Source organism: Asparagus officinalis, chromosome 2, assembly GCF_001876935.1.
Source record: "Asparagus officinalis chromosome 2, Aspof.V1, whole genome shotgun sequence".
NCBI classification, from domain to species: Eukaryota; Viridiplantae; Streptophyta; class Magnoliopsida; order Asparagales; family Asparagaceae; genus Asparagus; species Asparagus officinalis.
In genome coordinates, this window is record NC_033795.1 from 81378405 (window position 1) to 81398609 (window position 20205).

Here is a 20205-nt window from a genome sequence, read left to right on the forward strand (position 1 = left end):
ATAAACATGAAACAAAATAGTATTTTCCAATTCTATTCATATGTTTCATAGCTAAACTTGAAAAACTATCAAACCAAAACATATATGTATATATATAACTATATATATACAAATCCAAAACGTGTATGTGTGTATGATGATTGAGCTTAAAGTACTAACACACATAATATAAATCCTAAACTAAATTACCCAAGCAATGATCTTGATCTTCAATAAGCTTGACTTGGTACACTTTGCCGGATGAAGCTTGAACTTGATCTTTAACTTGAATTGTATGTTGCTTCACTCCACAATTCCGCCAACCTCCATTTGATAGCGTCGTATATGGCGCAAATCCATCCATCCTCCAAACTACGTTGTTTGTCTATAATAAATAAAGCAAAACACAATCAATAGACAAACAACATTAGTGGTAAATTGTTTGTTAAACATCATCAAAACAAGAAGGCCAACAACAAGCACACGCATAGCTTTAGCATGATATTTGTCGTGATATACAGAGCACGATAGCACTTGCTTTTCCGTTTGATGTGAAAGGACTTTGGAGTATTCTTGACATGTTCATTTAAAGTGTGAGAAACACAACTTCTTTCTATGATGTATGTTTTCAAATGGCGAATGATTATTTGTAAATCACTAACCTAAGCATTAGAGGGGCTTTGGCTGGAGCCCAACTCAAGTAATGCTCGCAAAGTACACAATAATGTCTCCACGTCATATTGATATTGAAGGAGCCGCTTTCAAAAACACATGAACAAGCTTCTAATATCTAATTATATAGTAAAAACAACACATCTAATAACACGTTTGATGTATTAAAAATATCCAAATATGATTTATTAGAATATGGACTTCAATAAACATGTGACATTAGGATTCTATTACTAACCATTAAGGGTGAGCAGTAATTAGAGCCAACCAAGTAAACCAATTCAACTTTGACGGTTCGATTCAATTTTAGAAACACAATTGATCTGACTGATTTTGATATATTTGAAATCGACATAACTGAACCGACCGATTTCAACGTAATTGTTTAAGAACTCACACATTTTGTTGATGAAAAGATAATCTATACTAATACTTTTATATATATTAATTGGTAAAAGTTCAATTTAGTTTGTAAAATAGTTAGTTCGATTAATTTTCTATCCAGCTTAGGATATCTATTCATTTATACAAATAGGAGGATCGGAGGATCAGAGATTCACGGTTCATGCTACAGTAAATGCTACAGTAGCATTTAATGTAGCAGTATTACTGTAGCTTATAATTAATTAAAAAAAGTACTGTAGCGCACGGGTACACTGTAGCATTTTAAAGGAACTGTAGCAAAGCGGGATACTGTAGCACTTTCAAAAATTCAAACCATGCCATGTTAAAAAAACGGGATTACTGTAGCAAAAAATACCGTGCTTTGCACGGACCGCAAACTAGTGAGATGAATGAAAGAGTAATGAGCGTCGTCTTTTAACTAAAAACCTCTAAGTTGACATGTTCATGTCTAAGCCGAACCACACCGAACCAAGCTGCACTGAACCGATTTGATTCGGTTCGATTCAATTTTGAACCTAGTTCACTTCGGTTTGGTTTTATCAAATAGGAAAAAAAAGTCAAAACCGACCAAACTATCACCTTGTAAAGTTCGTTTCGCCTGGATCAATTTCTATCACAACCCGGCCCGATCCGGCCCGGCCCAAGGGTCACGCCCGCTGCTGGCCAGACCTTATCTCGTACTGGGCTTCGTCCTTCTCTCCTCTGTAGCTTCGTGTTTAAACACCAACCCACCAACAATCTCCTCATCAACAACAATGGAATCCCTGCTCGCGAACTGCACAGTTCGGATTCCCGCCATTTCCATGAGACCTACAGCACAACAATGGAATCCCTGCTCGCGAACTGCACAGTTCGGATTCCCGCCATTTCCATGAGACCTACAGCTCCTCACACGAGCGGTCTCATGGCGCCAAAGTGGAATAAGAGAGCTGGGTTCTCGAGAATCGTTTGCACGGCGGTAAAATGTCCTCCTTCAGAGTTTGCATGCTAACTGTTTGATGAAATTCCTCATAGAATGGATGTGGTTGTTTCTGGGCTTTTGGGTTGTTGGGTGTGTTTGAATTTGAGCTAAATTGCTAGAATAAGCTTCATTTGTGAGGTGAATTGGAGTTAGAACACCTAATACACCTACCCGTTGATATTTTTCTCGCCTACAACAGTTGAGGGTTTGCCTTGAAAGCTGCACAGCTTGGTTCCCACCATTTTTAGGAGGCCGAGATGGAAGAAGAGAGCTGGACTTTCGAGAATGGTTTGATGAAGTTTCCACTTGCCGAGTTTGCATGTTAACTGTTTGATGAAATTCCTCACAGAATGGATAGTTTTATTTTGGGTTTTGAGTTGTGGGGTTTGTTTGAATTTTGGCTAATTTGCGAGAATAATGGAAGAGAAATCGAAGGGTGAAGTGCACAAAAGTATTAGAAATGGGTTCAATAGGGAGTAAAGGTAAATTGTAGATAGATAGACAGATAGAGAGAGAGAGAGAGAGAGGGAGAGGGAGAGGGGGAGGGGGAGGGAGAGGGAGAGGAATTTAAAGGGAACAAATGTTAAAGGGAGAAGGAAGCTAGAGAGAGATGATTATGTCTTGGGAGATTTTGGGAATAACTTTAAAATGGGTAAGTGAGTTAGCTTAGAGAGGGCTCGTATATGAAGAGGAAAAATCTGAAAGTGTATTTTGTACGTAAAATGGCTCACACAATGTGTGAGAGATACTTTCAGTGGAACTTAATAAACACAATGCCAAGGGGACTGGGTACTTGTTCTTGTGGTGTTTCAACTGTTTGTGCTATATCATTTGTTAAATAATTTGTCGGCACTTAGCACCAATCTTGTCACAATTACTAACTTCTTCTGTTTAGTATTTGCTTATTACTCTGTTCTAATTCTTATTCAATGACTTATTGTAGGAACCTTATTTGATGACAAAATTGGATTCTGCTGAGAAAACATGGAAAGAATTATCGGTATGTAGTGCCCACCTGATGTCGGTTACATCTTGAGCTTACTAATGTTTTAAATAACTCATCATTATCAGTTTGCAGACATGTTTATAGTTTGCCATGTTTCTGCTAATATTCAAAATGAATTTGTTGTCTGGTGGAGAAGAATTTATAAAAGTCAGATGGTCTTATTGTTCTATATAGACACTCCTTGTAAGTCCTGATTTGAATTGATTTCCATCCGACCCTCTTCCTTCTCATAGAGAGATATTAGCACAAGTTTGCCATGAGAAACGTTTCACCTGTATAAAAGTCAGGATGCAAATTTTATTAGAATAACATATTATGTTGGGGAATTTAGAGGTTAATTGTTAGTTGAGTGTTCTTAAACTATATAGCGAATGGGAAGATTTTCCTGACTGTGAACAGTCTTCGGGAGTATGTCCCTTGTTTATGCTTATAGAATAAAGCTTTTTAGAAAACACTTCCAGAACACTTTCTGGGAAAAGAACCTATATAGATTTGATTTGTTTTTATTTTTGAAGTTGAGAAGTTCTTGTAAAGAAAGAGATTTGTGTTTGGTTGGTGGATGATAGTTATTAATTTTTTTGGGAGGGGTTGAGAAGGGTTAAGAATCTTCCATTTCCTAATTCCACTGAAGCCACCATGTTTCCATTTATATTACAAAACAGTTGTGCATAAGTTGCATAAAGAATGATAAATGTTTCTGTTTGCTTAGGTCAAGTTGGCAGATCCTGATGTCGTCTCAAATCCTAGTGAGTACCAAAAACTTGCACAGTCTATGGCGGAGCTGGATGAGGTCTGTAACTGCTGATATCATTGTGGATTACTTATCAAAATGATATAGCTTAGTGATACAAACTAATTTCATGACGTCTTGTTCCACTTTTTTTTTTCCTCCTGGTGGTGTGTATCATGGAATTACGCTTTGAAAATTGCAGGTGGTAGGCTACTACAGAAAATATAAGGATTGTGAGAGACAAATGAAAGAAACAAAAGGTAAATGCCTGTTCTATGCGAATGATTGCCTCTGTAAGATTTGAAAATTTGGTTAATAGTGAATTTATTTATATTGTAGCTTTAACCAAAGAGGATGGGAATGACCCAGATATGGTGGAGATGATAGCTAGTGAAATTGAATCTTTGTCAAGCCAGCTTAAAGACCTTGAGGAGAAGATGAAGGTTTGAACCTTTTGTGAACTATAATGAATATTTTCTATTGACTGTTTGTATACAACCTTCTCTTTGAATAATCAATTAATGTAGTTTAAATTGATCATTCTCTTTTTATTACACTGATTGGAGTGCCTAACAAAATTAATCATTTTCTGAAGTCTTGCTTTCTGTTGAATCCTATTATCTGTTTGAAGATGCTTGTAGTTGTTAATTTATATTCTGTGGATAGTGCACCACTCTAACTGAAGACATTTTAAGTCAACATGTGTCTCAAAATAAAGAGGCAGAATAAGTCAAAGCTTGTCTTCCTTAATAGTGGTTTCCACCCTTTGAATGTTACTTTCCCATTTATCTCAATGTTGCCTGATTCACGGTATGTTGTAGGTCATTGTATGGATATTGTACATGATACCCTACTTTGGGTCGTCATGGTATGGTGAGACACTGAGATAGGATGAATTGATTTGCAACTTGGGATGCAGTAAGACTGGGTCATTTTGATAATTATGCATCCATTTCATTATACTATATATGTATTGCTTTCATCCATATTTGTAAAATGTATTTACATATTTTAACAACATTTTTCATGGTTGAATTATGATTGAATCATACAAAGACGGTGGTTATTAGTTTATGGATGCAAAATTAAAAACATTAATAAGATACTGGAAGTATAAATATGTGTGCCATTTCTAAAGAAGCTGTCAAGATTGAGAGATCTGAGGATTAATAAATCAGAGGGAAAATAATAAAAAAGAGCTCCTGGTTAAATGCTTCCCCTAATATTCATTAGCATTCATGTAAGTAGCAGTATAAAAAGAAATAATGAGCATAAGAATAAAATCCACAAATAAGAAACTACAGAAAGAAGCAGCTCATGTGTTCAGTTAAATCTGAATGGATCACTAGATATGGATAAACTAACATTCACCTAATCCGCCTAACCCACATGGATTCATGATCCAGATGGTGTGGCCCATTCATGGTGCATTGTCAATTCAGATTAGTAAAAGTGGCGACCCAAAACACAATCTCAAACAAGCGACATGATCACAGAGTTCGGTCCCCATGACCTACGTTTCTGTTCCTCACCTCAAGGAGATCTCCACTATCACAACCGGGTTTTCTATTCTCACCTGAATAACGTTTACACCTCACTCTCGGTTTTCTAGCTCACCGAAAACTTTACAATTACTCACAATGTAAACATACTAACTACCACCTCAAGTGTTGGTCTCTAGCCCATGTCTCCCTCAAGTGTTAGGAATTACAACTTCTCTCTAGGTATTACCACCTACCCCACTCCTCTTGGGACAACCCCATCTCTCACCACACACTCCTCTTAGTGTACTAGTGTAATACAAAGTGAACCTCACAATTAACGCTCGAAGGTAGATTTTATTTGTTATGAGATATATTTTGAGTTCAGTATATTAGCATGCAGAAGAAATTTAGATACTCAATAGCTGTATTCATTAGTCCCGAAATCAATATTGAACTGTCTGCTGGGATTGCATTTCAGGTGCTATTGCTTCCAAGTGATCCTCTAGATTCACGCAATATTCTTCTGGAAGGTACTTGCTGTTCACAAAACTTTCACTGACCAAATAAAATCATTCTTTTCAGTACTAGGTACCTTGGGGTATGACCCATTGGATCACACTTTTAAATTATTTGTTATCACTACTAAATTGATTTTATCTGCACTATTACAAAATAACGAGATTGTGCTTGTATGTTGGGTGGTAACCTTCAAGCTATCAATTTTCTGTTCTACGTTGTTTGAATACTGGCGTAGCTGTTTGGTTATTGGGTTCCCTGAACTTAATAAATGTTAAAGTTGTGGGCGTTGTTATTAAATTGCCTGAACTCCTTAGACTTGATAATACATGCACACATGCATGTCTGCATGTATGTGTCTGTTTGCTGATATGCATGTATGTGTCTGTCTTCGAGATGCATGTGTATGCACACTGCTCACTGTACTCATCTGTGTGGACAAACTTCTGCACTCATAAATACCCACCATCCACAACTTCACACATGCACGCCTGCCTTCCCCCGACGCTCCACCCCTATTATTCCTTTGTCTATTCACTTTTGCATAATCCGTTCTATTAGAACAGGTCTGATGTCCATTTATGATGATCTATTGAACTTTCTTCATTGGTCTTGCAGTGAGGGCAGGTACTGGTGGCGATGAAGCTGGAATATGGGCTGGTGATCTTGTAGGTAGAACATGATCAGACTTATTCTTCTTAATGTATTAATGAATTAACTTAAACCTATCCTGATACATTTCACTATATCCAACATGTTTATAATTTATTCTTCAAACTAGGACTCTTAACCTAACTGTTCATCTTTAGTTGCCTCCAAGAAAAGTAATCTGTTCAGTCTGCAGCCAATTGAATAATTACAAATAACGTCTATCATAACACATGCTATCTGGATGATCAGCAAAATGGAAAGAAGAAGAAAGTAATTACTTGGAGATCCTAACTGTCCTGACTTTTCACCTTTTGTTGAAGAAAATGTACGGTTACTGTCAATAGGTATATGATAGTCCATACCTCCAACTTGACTTTTGTGATGATTAAAGGAGGAAAAAGAATTAAGAAATTTCTATTGGTCTAACACTATTAGGCTTGTTTCTTTTGGTGCTTCAAAAAGAAACAAAAATCTAATTTATAAGCCCTGATGTAGTGATGTTACTACAAACTGCTATTGGAAACTTGATAATGATATTTGTGCAAGCCTAGTGAAGCTAGCATATTTTTCATAATGGCTAGCTTTCTTACATCTTTGCTTCCAACATGGAATTTTGTATTATTTGTTCAGGTTCGTATGTATCAGAAGTATTGTGAGCGCAGTTCATGGAGGTTCACCACAATTTCATGTTCAGAGGTAATTTCTATTTATTTGGCAGACTGTAGCCTTTTCCCTAAGCTAGAGTTATGATTACTTACTGATGGCTACATTCAGGCTGAGAAAGGTGGATACAAGACATATGTGTATAGCAAACTCAAATACGAGTCTGGTGTCCATCGTGTTCAACGAGTACCCCAAACAGAAGCACAGGGCCGCGTGCACACATCAACTGCAACTGTAGCAATTATGCCAGAGGTATATTTGTTTAATACTACAAGGACTTGCCACTTTTATCTAATCAAAGATAGCTAAAGCATTGTATGTTCTTGATATATGGAGGTTCTATACTGATTCTTGTCCTCCAATTACTTCCAGTTAGTTCAAGATCAATTATCATCATGTTTGGATGGAAGGTAGGAGAGGGTATGGGAAGAGAATTTGGGAGTTCACTTTGTTTGGGAGTTGAGAGGGGTAATGTAAGCGAAGGAAGGGGAAATTCACATTAAAACATAGTCATTTTTTCCCCTTCCAAATTCTGTTTTGATAAGCATCACTGCAGCACATTTGTCTCATTATAACCTTAAGCAAACATGATTACCGATCTACACATACTTTGTTATGCTAACTGTATATATGATTTTTCTTTTCTGGACCAATAAGAATACTTTGATTATATTTCGTTATATCAGTGTAAACTAGTTTGTGCTAGTATTGGGATGCTATATGAACAAAACAGTTGATACATTATGATGCCGAGCCACTTGAAAAGTGATTTCTATTTCATGTGGAGAGGATGCAGTTATGAGAAACGCACATAATACTACAGAGTTTACTTTGTATGGTGCAGTATTTTACACTAATTATTAAAGTTCAGGAGGGAAGTCTTGGCATTGAAGGATGCAGACCACAGAATTATGCACAACTGCAAGAGGCTTAACCAGTGTGATACAGTGCCACTCTTGATTGTTAAGATGTATGGGATATATCCTGCTAATCTTGGAAGCTGCAGTTACCTTTCTATGAATTTGAAAATCCTATAAAAGATTTGTAGTGTTTGCCAAAAAAGGTGCATTTCACTGTCTTTCTTGAGCACTGAAACGGTAAATTATAATTTAACATGATATTATAATTTAACATGATAGCACGAAGAACATTCTTCTGCTTTTGTGTGTGAAAAGGAAACCCCTATATCAGTGGTAGAAAGTACCACAAAGGCCTTGAACTAAAACTCACTTGAAAGGTTGCTCTATTCAAATTCACACTCTATAGTAACTGCTTCAAATTACTAACTACTTTAGACATGTTTATAGGTAGAATACTCTGACAAATTTTCTGGCATGACCTGTTTATTTTGTACTTTGGGTTTTTTCCCCCTTATCTCTTTGTATGTTCAAAAGCATTGGAGTTGTATATAGTGAATTTCTGAACTAGAAGTTACCACTCTTCAGGCTGATGAAGTGGAAGTAGTAATTGATCCAAAAGACATTGAGCTTACAACTGCAAGATCTGGGGGTGCTGGCGGTATGATTCTATGAAACCATATCATCCTTTTATACCGAATGGAGATTTGTCTGCTTTTCCTTTCTAATATAATCACATGAATATGGAGTACACATTTCATCTGTAGCAAATTTTTTATTGAAATTTCACTGGAGATGAGTTTTTATACTCATTAAATATTTGAATGCAGGTCAGAATGTCAACAAGGTGGAGACAGCGATTGACCTTTTTCACAAACCAACTGGTATTCGTATCTTCTGTACTGAAGAAAGAACTCAGATTCAGAACAAAAGCCGTGCACTTCAATTACTACGAGCAAAACTGTGAGTTCACTGGAAAGCTCTTTAGATCTTGATTTAGTTAGTTTTATTTCTAGTATATTTTATTAGTGTAACGTCATCTGATTAAGACTCATTCGAGGTCATTTCAAAATATATTGTACTATCACCAAATTGTGCTTACTACCCCTGTAGTTCTATTGTTGCAGATATACCCACCTGAGTAAAAAATCTTTGTTGCGAATAGACCCCTGAGTGAAAATCTTTGTTGCAAATACACAGCTTGCGTGGAAATCTATTGTTGCAGATAGACCCCTCTGAAAAGGATCTAAAAGAAAAGAAAAGAAAAAACACTCAGGAGATCTATCTGCAACAATAGAACTACAGGTTTAGTAAGTTCAATTTGGCAATAGTACACGTGGTCTATAAGCAATTAACCCTTTACAGAAAACAACATTTTCCTTATATGTTAATCATTTTTACATATCAGTGCTTTTGCTGTTGGAGTTATATAATAAAGATAACTTAAAACTTGGGTTTGTAGAGGAAAGGAGGAAAACTTTAGTCCCATATTGGAAAAGAGATGGGAAGATAGGCTCTTTATAAGCCTTCCCTTTCTCTCCTATGCCTAGAAGAAAACAAAGGTTATGCTCCACACCACACGCGCGCGCGCCGGCCGGGCCGGGCTCGGGCTCGGGTTCGGGTCGGGTCGGGTGGCGCGCGCACACGAATGCAGCTCCGGATTAATGGGCCCTTAATCTGCTACATTTTTATTTTTAAATAATTAAAATATAATTTTTATTTTTGAACAATTAACATGTGATAAATATTTTGTAACAGAAATATTTCGTAACGGTAAAAATTTATTAGTGTGATTAAAAACGTGAAAAATATTTTGTGAATTTATTATGTAACGGAAGCGTTTTTTAATTTTATAACGGCTAAGCTTTATTAACGTGATTAAAACGTATTAACTACGAGTTTATGTAACGGCTGTTTAACCCTATAAAAGGACCAAAACCCGAATAGTTTTACACAGTGAAAAATCAACAGATCTCTTCTCTCCTTCTCTGACCTGCATGGGCCACCAAAAAAACCTGTCACGCCCCACTTCCCAAAATACAGGGGAATCGGAACGTGAACAAGCCCGCGATGTATTAGATTGAGAAGAAACATACACTATTATTATTTTTTCTTCTCAATCCAATATGCTAAGCGTCTAGAAATAAATACAATACGAAGTCACAGGTCCCCGATCACAATGGCAAGAATATAAAGACAACTCATAATAAGGAATAGACATATCATCAATAGTAAATCATCCTAGACATAAAATATGGGTCAACATACCCTTATTACAAAATAGTCCAACTAGAAAATAAGAAATACATAGTGCATAAAGAAAGTACTATTAAAATACTAAATCCATCATCAAGTAAAGAAAAGTACGGTAAAAGGGTTTTAATGTCCAACTACTACTACGGAAGAAAATCACTACGCTTCAGCTCGTTCTTCTACTCCTTCTGCAAGACACCCCTGCTAAGAATCTTCTGGCTCATGTACGATTCCGAACTGAGGCTGTCCATCTCCTAAATCTGACGTACACCCAGAAAATAGGAGTACGTCAGCGTGTATACAGAAAACTATTTTGAAAAGAAGGTTTTGCGAATTCTTCTAGACTTTCAGGGTAAAATGGTAGATTCTAAACCAATGAATGAGCAAATTCATGAATTCGAACATATAGTTCACCAATTAAAAGTGAATGGATCTATCCTAGATGAAACATTTCAGATAGCCTGTCTTATAGACAAACTTCCCGAATCCTGGTCAGATTTTGCCAAAAACCTTAATCATACCCAAGGAGATCTTACACTAGAACAAGTGTTGAATTCCATTAGAATTGAAGAGCAACATAGACTCAGGGAGAAAAATGTGACAAAATCCGATCCTAAAGAACCCAAAATAAACAATGTTGAATCCAAACCCTTTCCCCAACACAAGAAACGTCCCTTCCACCAAAATCAAAATAAAACATTTAAGAAGAAATCCTTTCATTAAAATAAGAACCCTGTCCACTTTCAAAAGAAGGAAGGAGCTGAACGTCGAGCCTGCTTCGTTTGTGGAAGAACCAACCATCTTGCTAAGGACTGCTTTTTCAAGAAAACTGAACCACCCAAACCTAGGAAGGGAGGACCTCCACCTAATAAGTCACAAGTAAACATGGTGACTTCCAGTCCAGCTAAGGCTGCTTTCAGGTCTGTTCTCTTCACTCCTGAAGTAAACATGACCTTTCAAGCAAATGATTGGTGGATTGACACTGGAGCTAATATTCACGTTTGCTCTAATCAATCTTTGTTTTCCACCTATCAGGTCTCAAGTAGAGGAACTGTGACAATGGGAAATAATAATGTGGCTCCTGTATCCGGAATAGGTCGGATCAACCTAAAGCTGACTTCTGATAAGACTTTGATCCTGCAGGATGTCCATCATGTACCAGACATTAGGAGAAACTTAATTAGTGGATCTTTGTTAGTGCAACAAGGCTATAAGCTTGTTTTTGAATCAAATAAAGTTGTAATAACTAAGGGTTTGAACTTCATTGGAAAAGGTTTCTTATGTGATGGTCTTTTTAAATTGAATGTTAAGAATTCTACTCTTGCATCTCCAATAGCTTTGAATATTGAACCTTCCATCACTTGGCATCAAAGATTAGGACATGTGAATTATAATTCAATTAAAAGATTGATGCATCTCAATATAATTCCAAAGCTTAATATAAAAGATGATGAAAAATGTGAAATATGTGTAGAAGCCAAACTTCCTAAGAAACCATTTAAAACTATTGATAGAGATTCTGAGATATTAGAACTCATCCATAGTGATGTTTGTGATTCAGGAAGAACAACTAGAGGGGGTAACAAATATTTTGTAACTTTTATAGACGATTGCTCTAAATATTGTTACCTCTACTTAATTAAGACTAAAGATGAAGTCATAAACAAATTCAAAATATACAAAGCAGAAGTTGAGAATCAGTTGGATAGGAAAATTAAAATACTAAGATCAGATAGAGGTGGTGAGTACACTTCTAATGAATTAAAACAATTCTGTGAAGAGAATGGAATTATTCATGAAATAACAGCTCCATATACACCTCAATCTAATGGAGTAGCTGAGAGAAAGAATAGAACACTAATGGACATGGTAAACTCAATGTTAATTAATTCTGGTGTGCCAGAAAATTTATGGGGAGAAGCTCTCATGACTGCATGTCATATACTAAATAGAATTCCATTCAAGAAATCTGATAAAACCCCTTACACAATTTGGAAGAATAGAAACCCTAATTTAGATCACCTAAAAGTGTGGGGGTGCTTAGCAAAAGTCAAAATACCTGAGAATAAAAGAAAGAAGATTGGCCCTAAAACTGTAGATGGAATTTTTATTGGCTATGCTTCTGATAGTAATGCAAATAGATTTTTAATAATCAACTCTGACATTAATGAGATAGCCAACAACACCATAATTGAAGCTAGGGATGCACATTACTTTGAAAATATTTTTCCTTACAAGACCAGAATAAACAACACAGGCCCTAGCTCTAATAATTCAGATCCTAGTTCTAATCAAGGTGAAACTAGTTCTAAACAAATTAGACCACTAGAAAGTCCAGAGGAGCCTAGGAGAAGTAAAAGAACTAGAATAGAAAAGGTCCATGAAGATTTCTATGCATTACTTGTAGAAGATTCTCCAGTTACATTTGAAGATGCAATGAAATCAGTAGATGCTCCATTTTGGAAGGAAGCTATAAATAATGAGATACAATCTATAGTTCAAAATCATACTTGGGAACTAACTGATCTTCCTTCAGGATGTAAAACCATAGGATGTAAATGGGTGTTTAAGAAGAAACTTAGACCTGATGGAACAATAGATAAATATAAAGCCAGATTAGTAGCTAAAGGATATACCCAAAAGTCTGGTATTGATTATTTTGATGTCTATTCTCCAGTAGCTAGGATTACTACCATTAGAGTCCTCATAGCTCTAGCATCCATTCACAAATTAATAATACATCAAATGGATGTTAAAACTGCATTTTTAAATGGAGACTTAGATGAAGAAATTTATATGGATCAACCTGAGGGATTTATAGCTTCTGGACAAGAAAAGAAAGTATGCAAGCTTATTAGATCACTATATGGTCTCAAACAAGCCCCAAAACAATGGCATATGAAATTTGATGAAATTATACTATCTTATGGATTTGTAATTAATCAAACAGATGAGTGTGTATATCATAAAATAGATAAAAACAACAAAATTGTGATATTATGCCTATATGTTGATGACATTCTTATTTTTGGTTCTGACATACAAATCATAAATGATATCAAACACTTTTTATCACAAAATTTTGACATGAAAGATTTAGGTCAAGCTGACCTAATTCTTAATACTAAAATCATGAAAAATGAGAATGGATATGTGCTATCACAATCACACTACATAGAGAAAATCCTTAAGAATTTTTATGATCCAAACTGTCAACCTGTTTCCACTCCATATGATCCTAATGTACATCTAAAGAAAAATACAGGTCATCCTCAATTACAAAGAGAATATGCACAAATAATTGGATCACTAGGATTCCTAACAAACTACACCAGACCTGACATTGCTTATGCAGTAAATAGACTTAGTAGATATACATCAAATCCTGATAAGAGTCACTGGGATGCTCTAGAAAGAGTTTTGAGATACCTAAAAGGAACTATGAATTATGGTTTACACTATAAAGGTTATCCATCTGTACTAGAAGGTTATTCAGATGCAAATTGGATTAGTGACTCAGTAGATGTAAAATCCACCACAGGATTTGTGTTCCTTTTAGGAGGAGGAGCTGTGTCCTGGAAATCTACTAAACAAACTGTAATGGCTAGAAGTACAATGGAATCAGAAATGATAGCTCTTGATACTACTAGTATAGAAGCTGAATGGTTGAAAGATTTACTAACTGAAATTCCACTAATGCAAAAACCATTACCAGCCATTTCTATTCATTGTGATTGCAGGTCAGCGATTGACAAATGCCATCAAGAGAATGCAAATGTGAAGATGAATCGACACTTGAAAGTGCGACATAAATCCTTGAGATATAAGATGAAAAACCATATAATAGCCTTAGATTTTGTAAGATCAGAGAAAAATCTTGCAGATCACTTAACTAAAGGCTTATCTAGGGCAGTGGTCCTAGAATCATCGAGGGGGATGGGGTTAAGCCCATAAGAAAAATCACTGCAGTGGCAACCCAACCTCGCAGAGGTTCAATGGGTAGAAACAAACTGAATGAGTGATTAATTGTGAGGAGCACTGAATTTATTTGCTCCCATCCCTAGGATGATCAGTGCTCATAAAAAGCAAGTGAAAGGTTGAGTCTAACTCTTAATGAATCCAAGACCCATGAGGCAGGATGCTTACTTGCTCGCATCCTTATTAGGATTCACCTATATGTGTGTAGTTGTGAGGCCGCGACTATGGGATCAGGGCTGCTCCCTAGTAACACACATGAAAGATACCTGCGCAAGGCCGATAATAGCGCAACCCGTTTAGAATTCTTCAAAACTGTACTATGTGTGCTTTCTGTAGAAATCCGATAAATGAGACTGGTTCAAGGCGAAGTCCACCAAGCTCTCACGGATCTATACAACTGTCACTAAGTGAAGGTTCAAACCGAAAGGTACCTCCACCTATTACATAGTATAAGGGAACCAGCAATCGTATTTATTTCTTTTATTGTTATTTCTGAACTATTTTAAGTTTTAAGTTATGTGGGGGATTGTTGGAATTATATAATAAAAGATAACTTAAAACTTGACTTTGTAGAGGAAAAGAGGGAAAGTTTAGTCCCACATAGGAAATGGGATAGAAAAAAGGGGTCCTTATAAGCCTTCCCTTTCTCTCCTATGCCTAGAAGAAAACAAAGGTTATGCTCCACACCACACACGCGCGCGCCGGCCGGGCCGGGCTCGGGCTCGGGTTCGGGTCGGGTCGGGTGGCGCGCGCACACGACCTGCGGACACGAATGCAGCTCCGGATTAATGGGCCCTTAATCTGCTACATTTTTATTTTTAAATAATTAAAATATAATTTTTATTTTTGAACAATTAACATGTGATAAATATTTTGTAACCGAAATATTTTGTAACGGAAAATATTTATTGAATTTATTATGTAACGGAAATTTTTTAATTTTATAACGACTAAGTTTTATTAACGTGATTAAAACGTATTAACTACGAGTTTATGTAACGGCTGTTTAACCCTATAAAAGGACCAAAACCCGAATAGTTTTATACAGTGAAAAATCAACAGATCTCTTCTCTCATTCTCTTTCCAAAATAGTTTTCTGTTTACGCTGGTTCTCTGAAAGTCTAGAAGAATTCGCAAAACCTTCTTGAAGCTCGTGCCGACGAGAAGGAGGTCGCCTGACCGAGGGGCGAGGGTCGTTGTATCTCCGGGGACTTTTGCCGCGTAGCCCTGTACGAGAGGGGGCAATTAGTTTCTTGGGACAGTGCTTGCACGCCTCGATCATCAGGCCGTATTTCTAACTCTGTTTCTTTTTTATTTGATATATTTCTTATATCTGTGTTATAATAGTGATTATCTGTTAATTATTAAATTGCTTAAACTGATTTTCGTTATTGTCTAAACAGCTAATATTTCCAACATTTGCAACATGGGTTTGTTTGCTTGTATCCAATGTAACCCGGGTTCTTCTATCGTGAAGCTGTACCCGTACTGGATACGTACCCAACACGAATCTATACCCAAACTTTATGGACACTCCTTGGATATAAGCATGCATTGTTTTCAGACATGTACTTAATTATGTGATATATGTTTTAACTTAAAACACTTGCCATACACTTCTTGAACTCATATCCTACAATTCACATCCATTTCCTAAAAATTGATTAGACAGAGGTTTAGTTCGTTTCAACCCATATTCAAATTCAAAACGATGATTTTAAAGGGTTTTTTTGGTATCTAGTTAAAAAACGAGCAATTTTCAATATATAATAATCAACATAATAAAAGAAACTTAAAAATGTGCTAGGAATTTTAATTCTAATAACACATGAATTGAAAAAAAAAATAATAATCTCATATAAATTATTAATTTCATATATGTGTGTGTAGCCGTATCCCTGTACGCTACATTTTACAAATTTGCCATGTCCAGTACCCATACCCCCACCCATTCCGGTACCCATACATGTTTCCATGCAACTTAGCTTGTATCTGTTTGCGTTCTGTATGCTTTCACATTTAACTAATATTTAGTTTTTTTGTTCATTATCACTGTGAATAATTGTTTATTTCTTTTATTTTTCTTTTTCAGTTATGAGATGAAATTAAGGGAGCAACAGGAATCAATAAGGAACCAAAGAAAATCACAGGTCAGCACTGCAACTTTCATGTAGAGAATGCATTTCCTGAAAGGACATCATGTCTAGTGCAATTTATTCTTTTATCATGAGCAGGAACAACTACTTCAACTGTATGCAATCATAAGCGTAGAAAATATAAGACATAATGCTTTCTACCTCAGTGATTTAATTGGTGGAAGATATTTATGATTTCCTGTCCATGAACCATGTGTACCTAGGCAAATTCTGTGGCAAATCTACTCCTCCATACTTTAAAGGAGAACCCAAAAAGTTGGTGTTCATTCTAAGTAAATGCTAGAGTAAGCACTGTAGTATGAACAGTGACCAACTCTGGTCCTCTGCACTCGAAGCTAATGTTTACGCCACAGTGATTTATTGTAGTATAAACAGTAAACCAAATCAGCTCTTCCATACCTGAAGTTACTATTCATGCTACGGTTTTACTGTATCATAAACAGTAAAGCAAATCGGATGTATTAAAACTTGGATCTTTTTTAAGTATAGAGGAGTAGATATGATTTCTAAATCAGATGTATTAAAATTTAGATCCTTCTTTTAAGTATAGAGGAGTAGATATGATTTCTAATTTTAAGCGTACAATAATTAAATCAAATGTATTAAAACTTAGAGGGAGACAAGTTCAAAATGCAATACTTAAAAAATAGGGGGCCGTGCTTTGCACCGGGTGCACACTAGTTATTTTCTAATGGAAACCATTTGAAGTGTGCAGCTTAGACATGTTTCTATGACAAACTAGTAAATACTTCAGAATTTAGTAAAATGCCTACATACAAAGTTTCATGCAGTAGAATATGATGGTGAAACTTTTTTGTATCTCAGGTTGGTACTGGTGCTCGTGCAGAAAAGATAAGGACATACAATTACAAGGTAAGCAACTAATCTGTTTCAGGTTTTGGTGTGCATGCGTTAGCAGTTAACATGTCTGAGACTTCTTGGTATTATGCAAAAAATTGCTGTTGATATTTTCCTGAGAGGATAAAGAAATCCTTGAGCAGAAAAAAATCTTATTAATCTTATGATGGCAGGACTCCTAAAATTATGATGTACTTTTGATTTTGCAGGATAACAGAGTAACTGATCATAGATTGAAGATGAACTTTGAGCTTACTTCCTTTCTCTCAGGTGATATTGAGACAGCAGTGCAGGTATGTCCTTATGAGAAGTTTCGTCTTTTTCTACTTTTTTTTTTGTTTTTGTTTTTTGTTTTGTTTTTTTAGCTTTCTCAAAATAAGATGTGCAGGTTTGTCTTATCTGTGCTCTATCCATTGTTTGCTTATATAAACATTTAATTGTTTCCTTAGAGAGAGCAAATAAATTTTTAGAAAATAATACCCGCCACGCTGAAGCTTTCTATAGTGATATCAGCTAAACAGGCTATAAGAAAATGTTAACTTCATCCACACTTTTCCCCCCTTTTGGAGGGAGGGAGAGGGGTAAAAACTTTTGAAGTTAGAAATTTGACTTTCCTAGCTCCTTTGCTGGACAACAGTATATCCATGGTATTAAAGGTAAAACATCCTCTGTTAATTAAGACCATCCTTCACCTCTTCTTCCCTGTAGACCCCATTCCATCTCCAGCGCAGTAAGAAGTACGTTTCATCTTATTTGCATCGAGAACCAGTGTTGCTAATTTTCTTCGCTTGTACATATCAAACACTCAAAATTAGCTGCTCTCAAGAGATGTAGTATGTAATTCCCATTTTACTGTTTAGATATCTTTTTGGGTGATAAACAATACAAATTAACATTTCGCTAAAAAGCCGTTTTCAATTGTCAATCATGTGATCATTCTTTTTTCATCATCAATCAGTTTAACATTTCGCTAAAAAGCCGTTTTCAATTGTCAATCATGTGATCATTCTTTTTTCATCATCAATCAGTCAGATACGAGGTGATTTTCTTTCTTGTCATTGTCAATCATGTGATCATTCTTTTTTCATCATCAATCAGTCAGATACGAGGTGATTTTCTTTCTTGTCTGAGAAGATAAATCTTGCTTGATGCTCAGAAACAACCGAGTAACTGAATGATTTTTTTTCTTTACTGCAGTCTTGCGTTTCCATGGAGCAGAGAGAACTCTTGGAGGAGTTAGCTGAGTCTGTGTCTGCTACCAACACCTGATCCATTATTTCATTTTCGATGATCCATGCTTATATCATACTTCAGGATCCTAACCCCCAAGAACCAAAAAAGATCGAGATTCTCGCCATGCAAGATCAGAAATCAAGAGCTGGTAGGAATGATTCGACGATACAGCGCAAATTCTTACTGCTAAGCGATCGTTTGATGGTCGTTTCTCTCGTCAATGTAAAAATGATGAACGAAATAATGTACCATCTGTAACGCTTGTGAACGGGCGGGGCCCTTTATGAATTGGTTACTCAATACTACATATTGAGGGGGGATACAAATTGGTACCTAAAAATTCCCAATGGTTCTTTCATATATAAATGTACAATTTAATATATAATCTTTTTTCAAGTCCGACTTAAAACTTACCTACAGAATTGGGAGTTGTCTTAAATTATTGATCGATTGTTACTGGATTGTGTGATTGATAATTATTTGGTATCAAGCAGATCTTTACCCATTGAACGATTATATACTAAACGATTATATAAAAATATTAGGGATCCAGGGGAAAAATTAGACGGATAAATTACTATTTATCTCACTTCCATATTTATTTGTCAATCTTTCTCAAACTTCCAAGCAATTAAGTAAGAAGAGTAGTTGTTTATGCGTATTATGTTTTTTTCCCTTGTGGTTCTAAATTATTTCCTGTTGTTATGTAGTCAAGATTGGCAGGCCTGGATACAGAGTGACAAAGCAGTTTAATAGTCCATGAACAGTGCATTACGAGATAGGAAGCTGATACCTCACCTGTCCCACTCAGGGTCCCCTACTTTGGGGTCCCTGTAGGAGCACTCTTTTATTATTTAGTCTGTTCAATTAAATGATCAGACTATCAAAAGAACCTACGATGTTATTCTCATACCCAAGTAAAAAAAAAAATCATTTTCTAGGTTTTCTTAAAAAAAATCATTCTCTCTTGCATGTTTCAGGTCCCTAGCACTGAGATTGACAAATCCACACCAAAGTTCTTCTCTCATTGGGATCCTGACCTCAAAATGTTCACGGTTTGTTCACCTTCAATCAAAACCTTTTTCTTGTAGACTTAACTTTTACGGGGTAAATTGCAGATAAGCCCTCTCATCTATATACCTTCAGTAGCGCCTATCACTCCTCAGCTATTTTATTAGCACTTATCACCCTATATTGGTATCTCTTCGTCGCGAATTGGGAGGTGATAAGTGCTACCAAATTTATAGATAAGGGGGTTATTTACAATTTATTTTATTTTGAGGGCAACTCTTTAACATGCAACGTATTATTAAACAGCTCCAACTCTATTTCAAAACGAAGCCACCGGAATCAGTCAAACCTCAGGGCACCGGTGCACCTCCACCACCTCCAACTCTACATATTTTTATAATTTGAGTTCGAACATCTTGTCTAATTTTTTTATTCGAATTCAAATATAGATATTTATTATACATTCAGGAATATTTATCAAATATTAAAATATATTTATTTGACTAATAATTATAATTTATAAATAGTAAACTATTTAGTTAAAATTTTAATTGGTCAAAGAAATAAGGGAAAAATGTGTCCAGGCCCCAAAAGTGGGAACTTCGTGTGACTAGCCCCCCTGTATTTTGCCCCATGTGGAATAGCCCCAAATACGCATAGTATTTGCGACGAGGCCCCGAATTGACTCTTTTCAGAAAAAGCCCAGCGGAAGTTACTATCTTGCCCTCTGATGGGACTGAGCTGGGTTAATGTGCCCCTCACCTTTACAAGTACTCTCTCTCTCTTTCTCTC

At 36.0% G+C, this 20205-nt stretch overlaps 1 protein-coding gene across 2 annotated transcripts; it reads left to right on the forward strand.

Moving 5' to 3' along the window:
* Positions 1777–18802, forward strand: LOC109831812 (peptide chain release factor APG3, chloroplastic). Of its 2 annotated transcripts, XM_020399254.1 has the most exons (16): positions 1777–1839; positions 1908–2014; positions 2961–3017; positions 3733–3813; positions 3956–4013; positions 4093–4196; positions 5716–5767; positions 6372–6421; positions 7035–7100; positions 7179–7319; positions 8513–8585; positions 8755–8887; positions 16248–16305; positions 17137–17184; positions 17379–17462; positions 18367–18802. In XM_020399254.1, the coding sequence occupies exons 1-16, from the start codon at positions 1812–1814 to the stop codon at positions 18436–18438; spliced, it is 1212 nt and encodes a 403-aa protein (XP_020254843.1). In that variant the 5' UTR covers positions 1777–1811; the 3' UTR covers positions 18439–18802. The 2 variants fall into 2 exon arrangements, with proteins under 2 accessions (XP_020254843.1, XP_020254842.1); XM_020399253.1 differs by lacking the exon at positions 1777–1839 and having other exon boundaries at positions 1876–2014.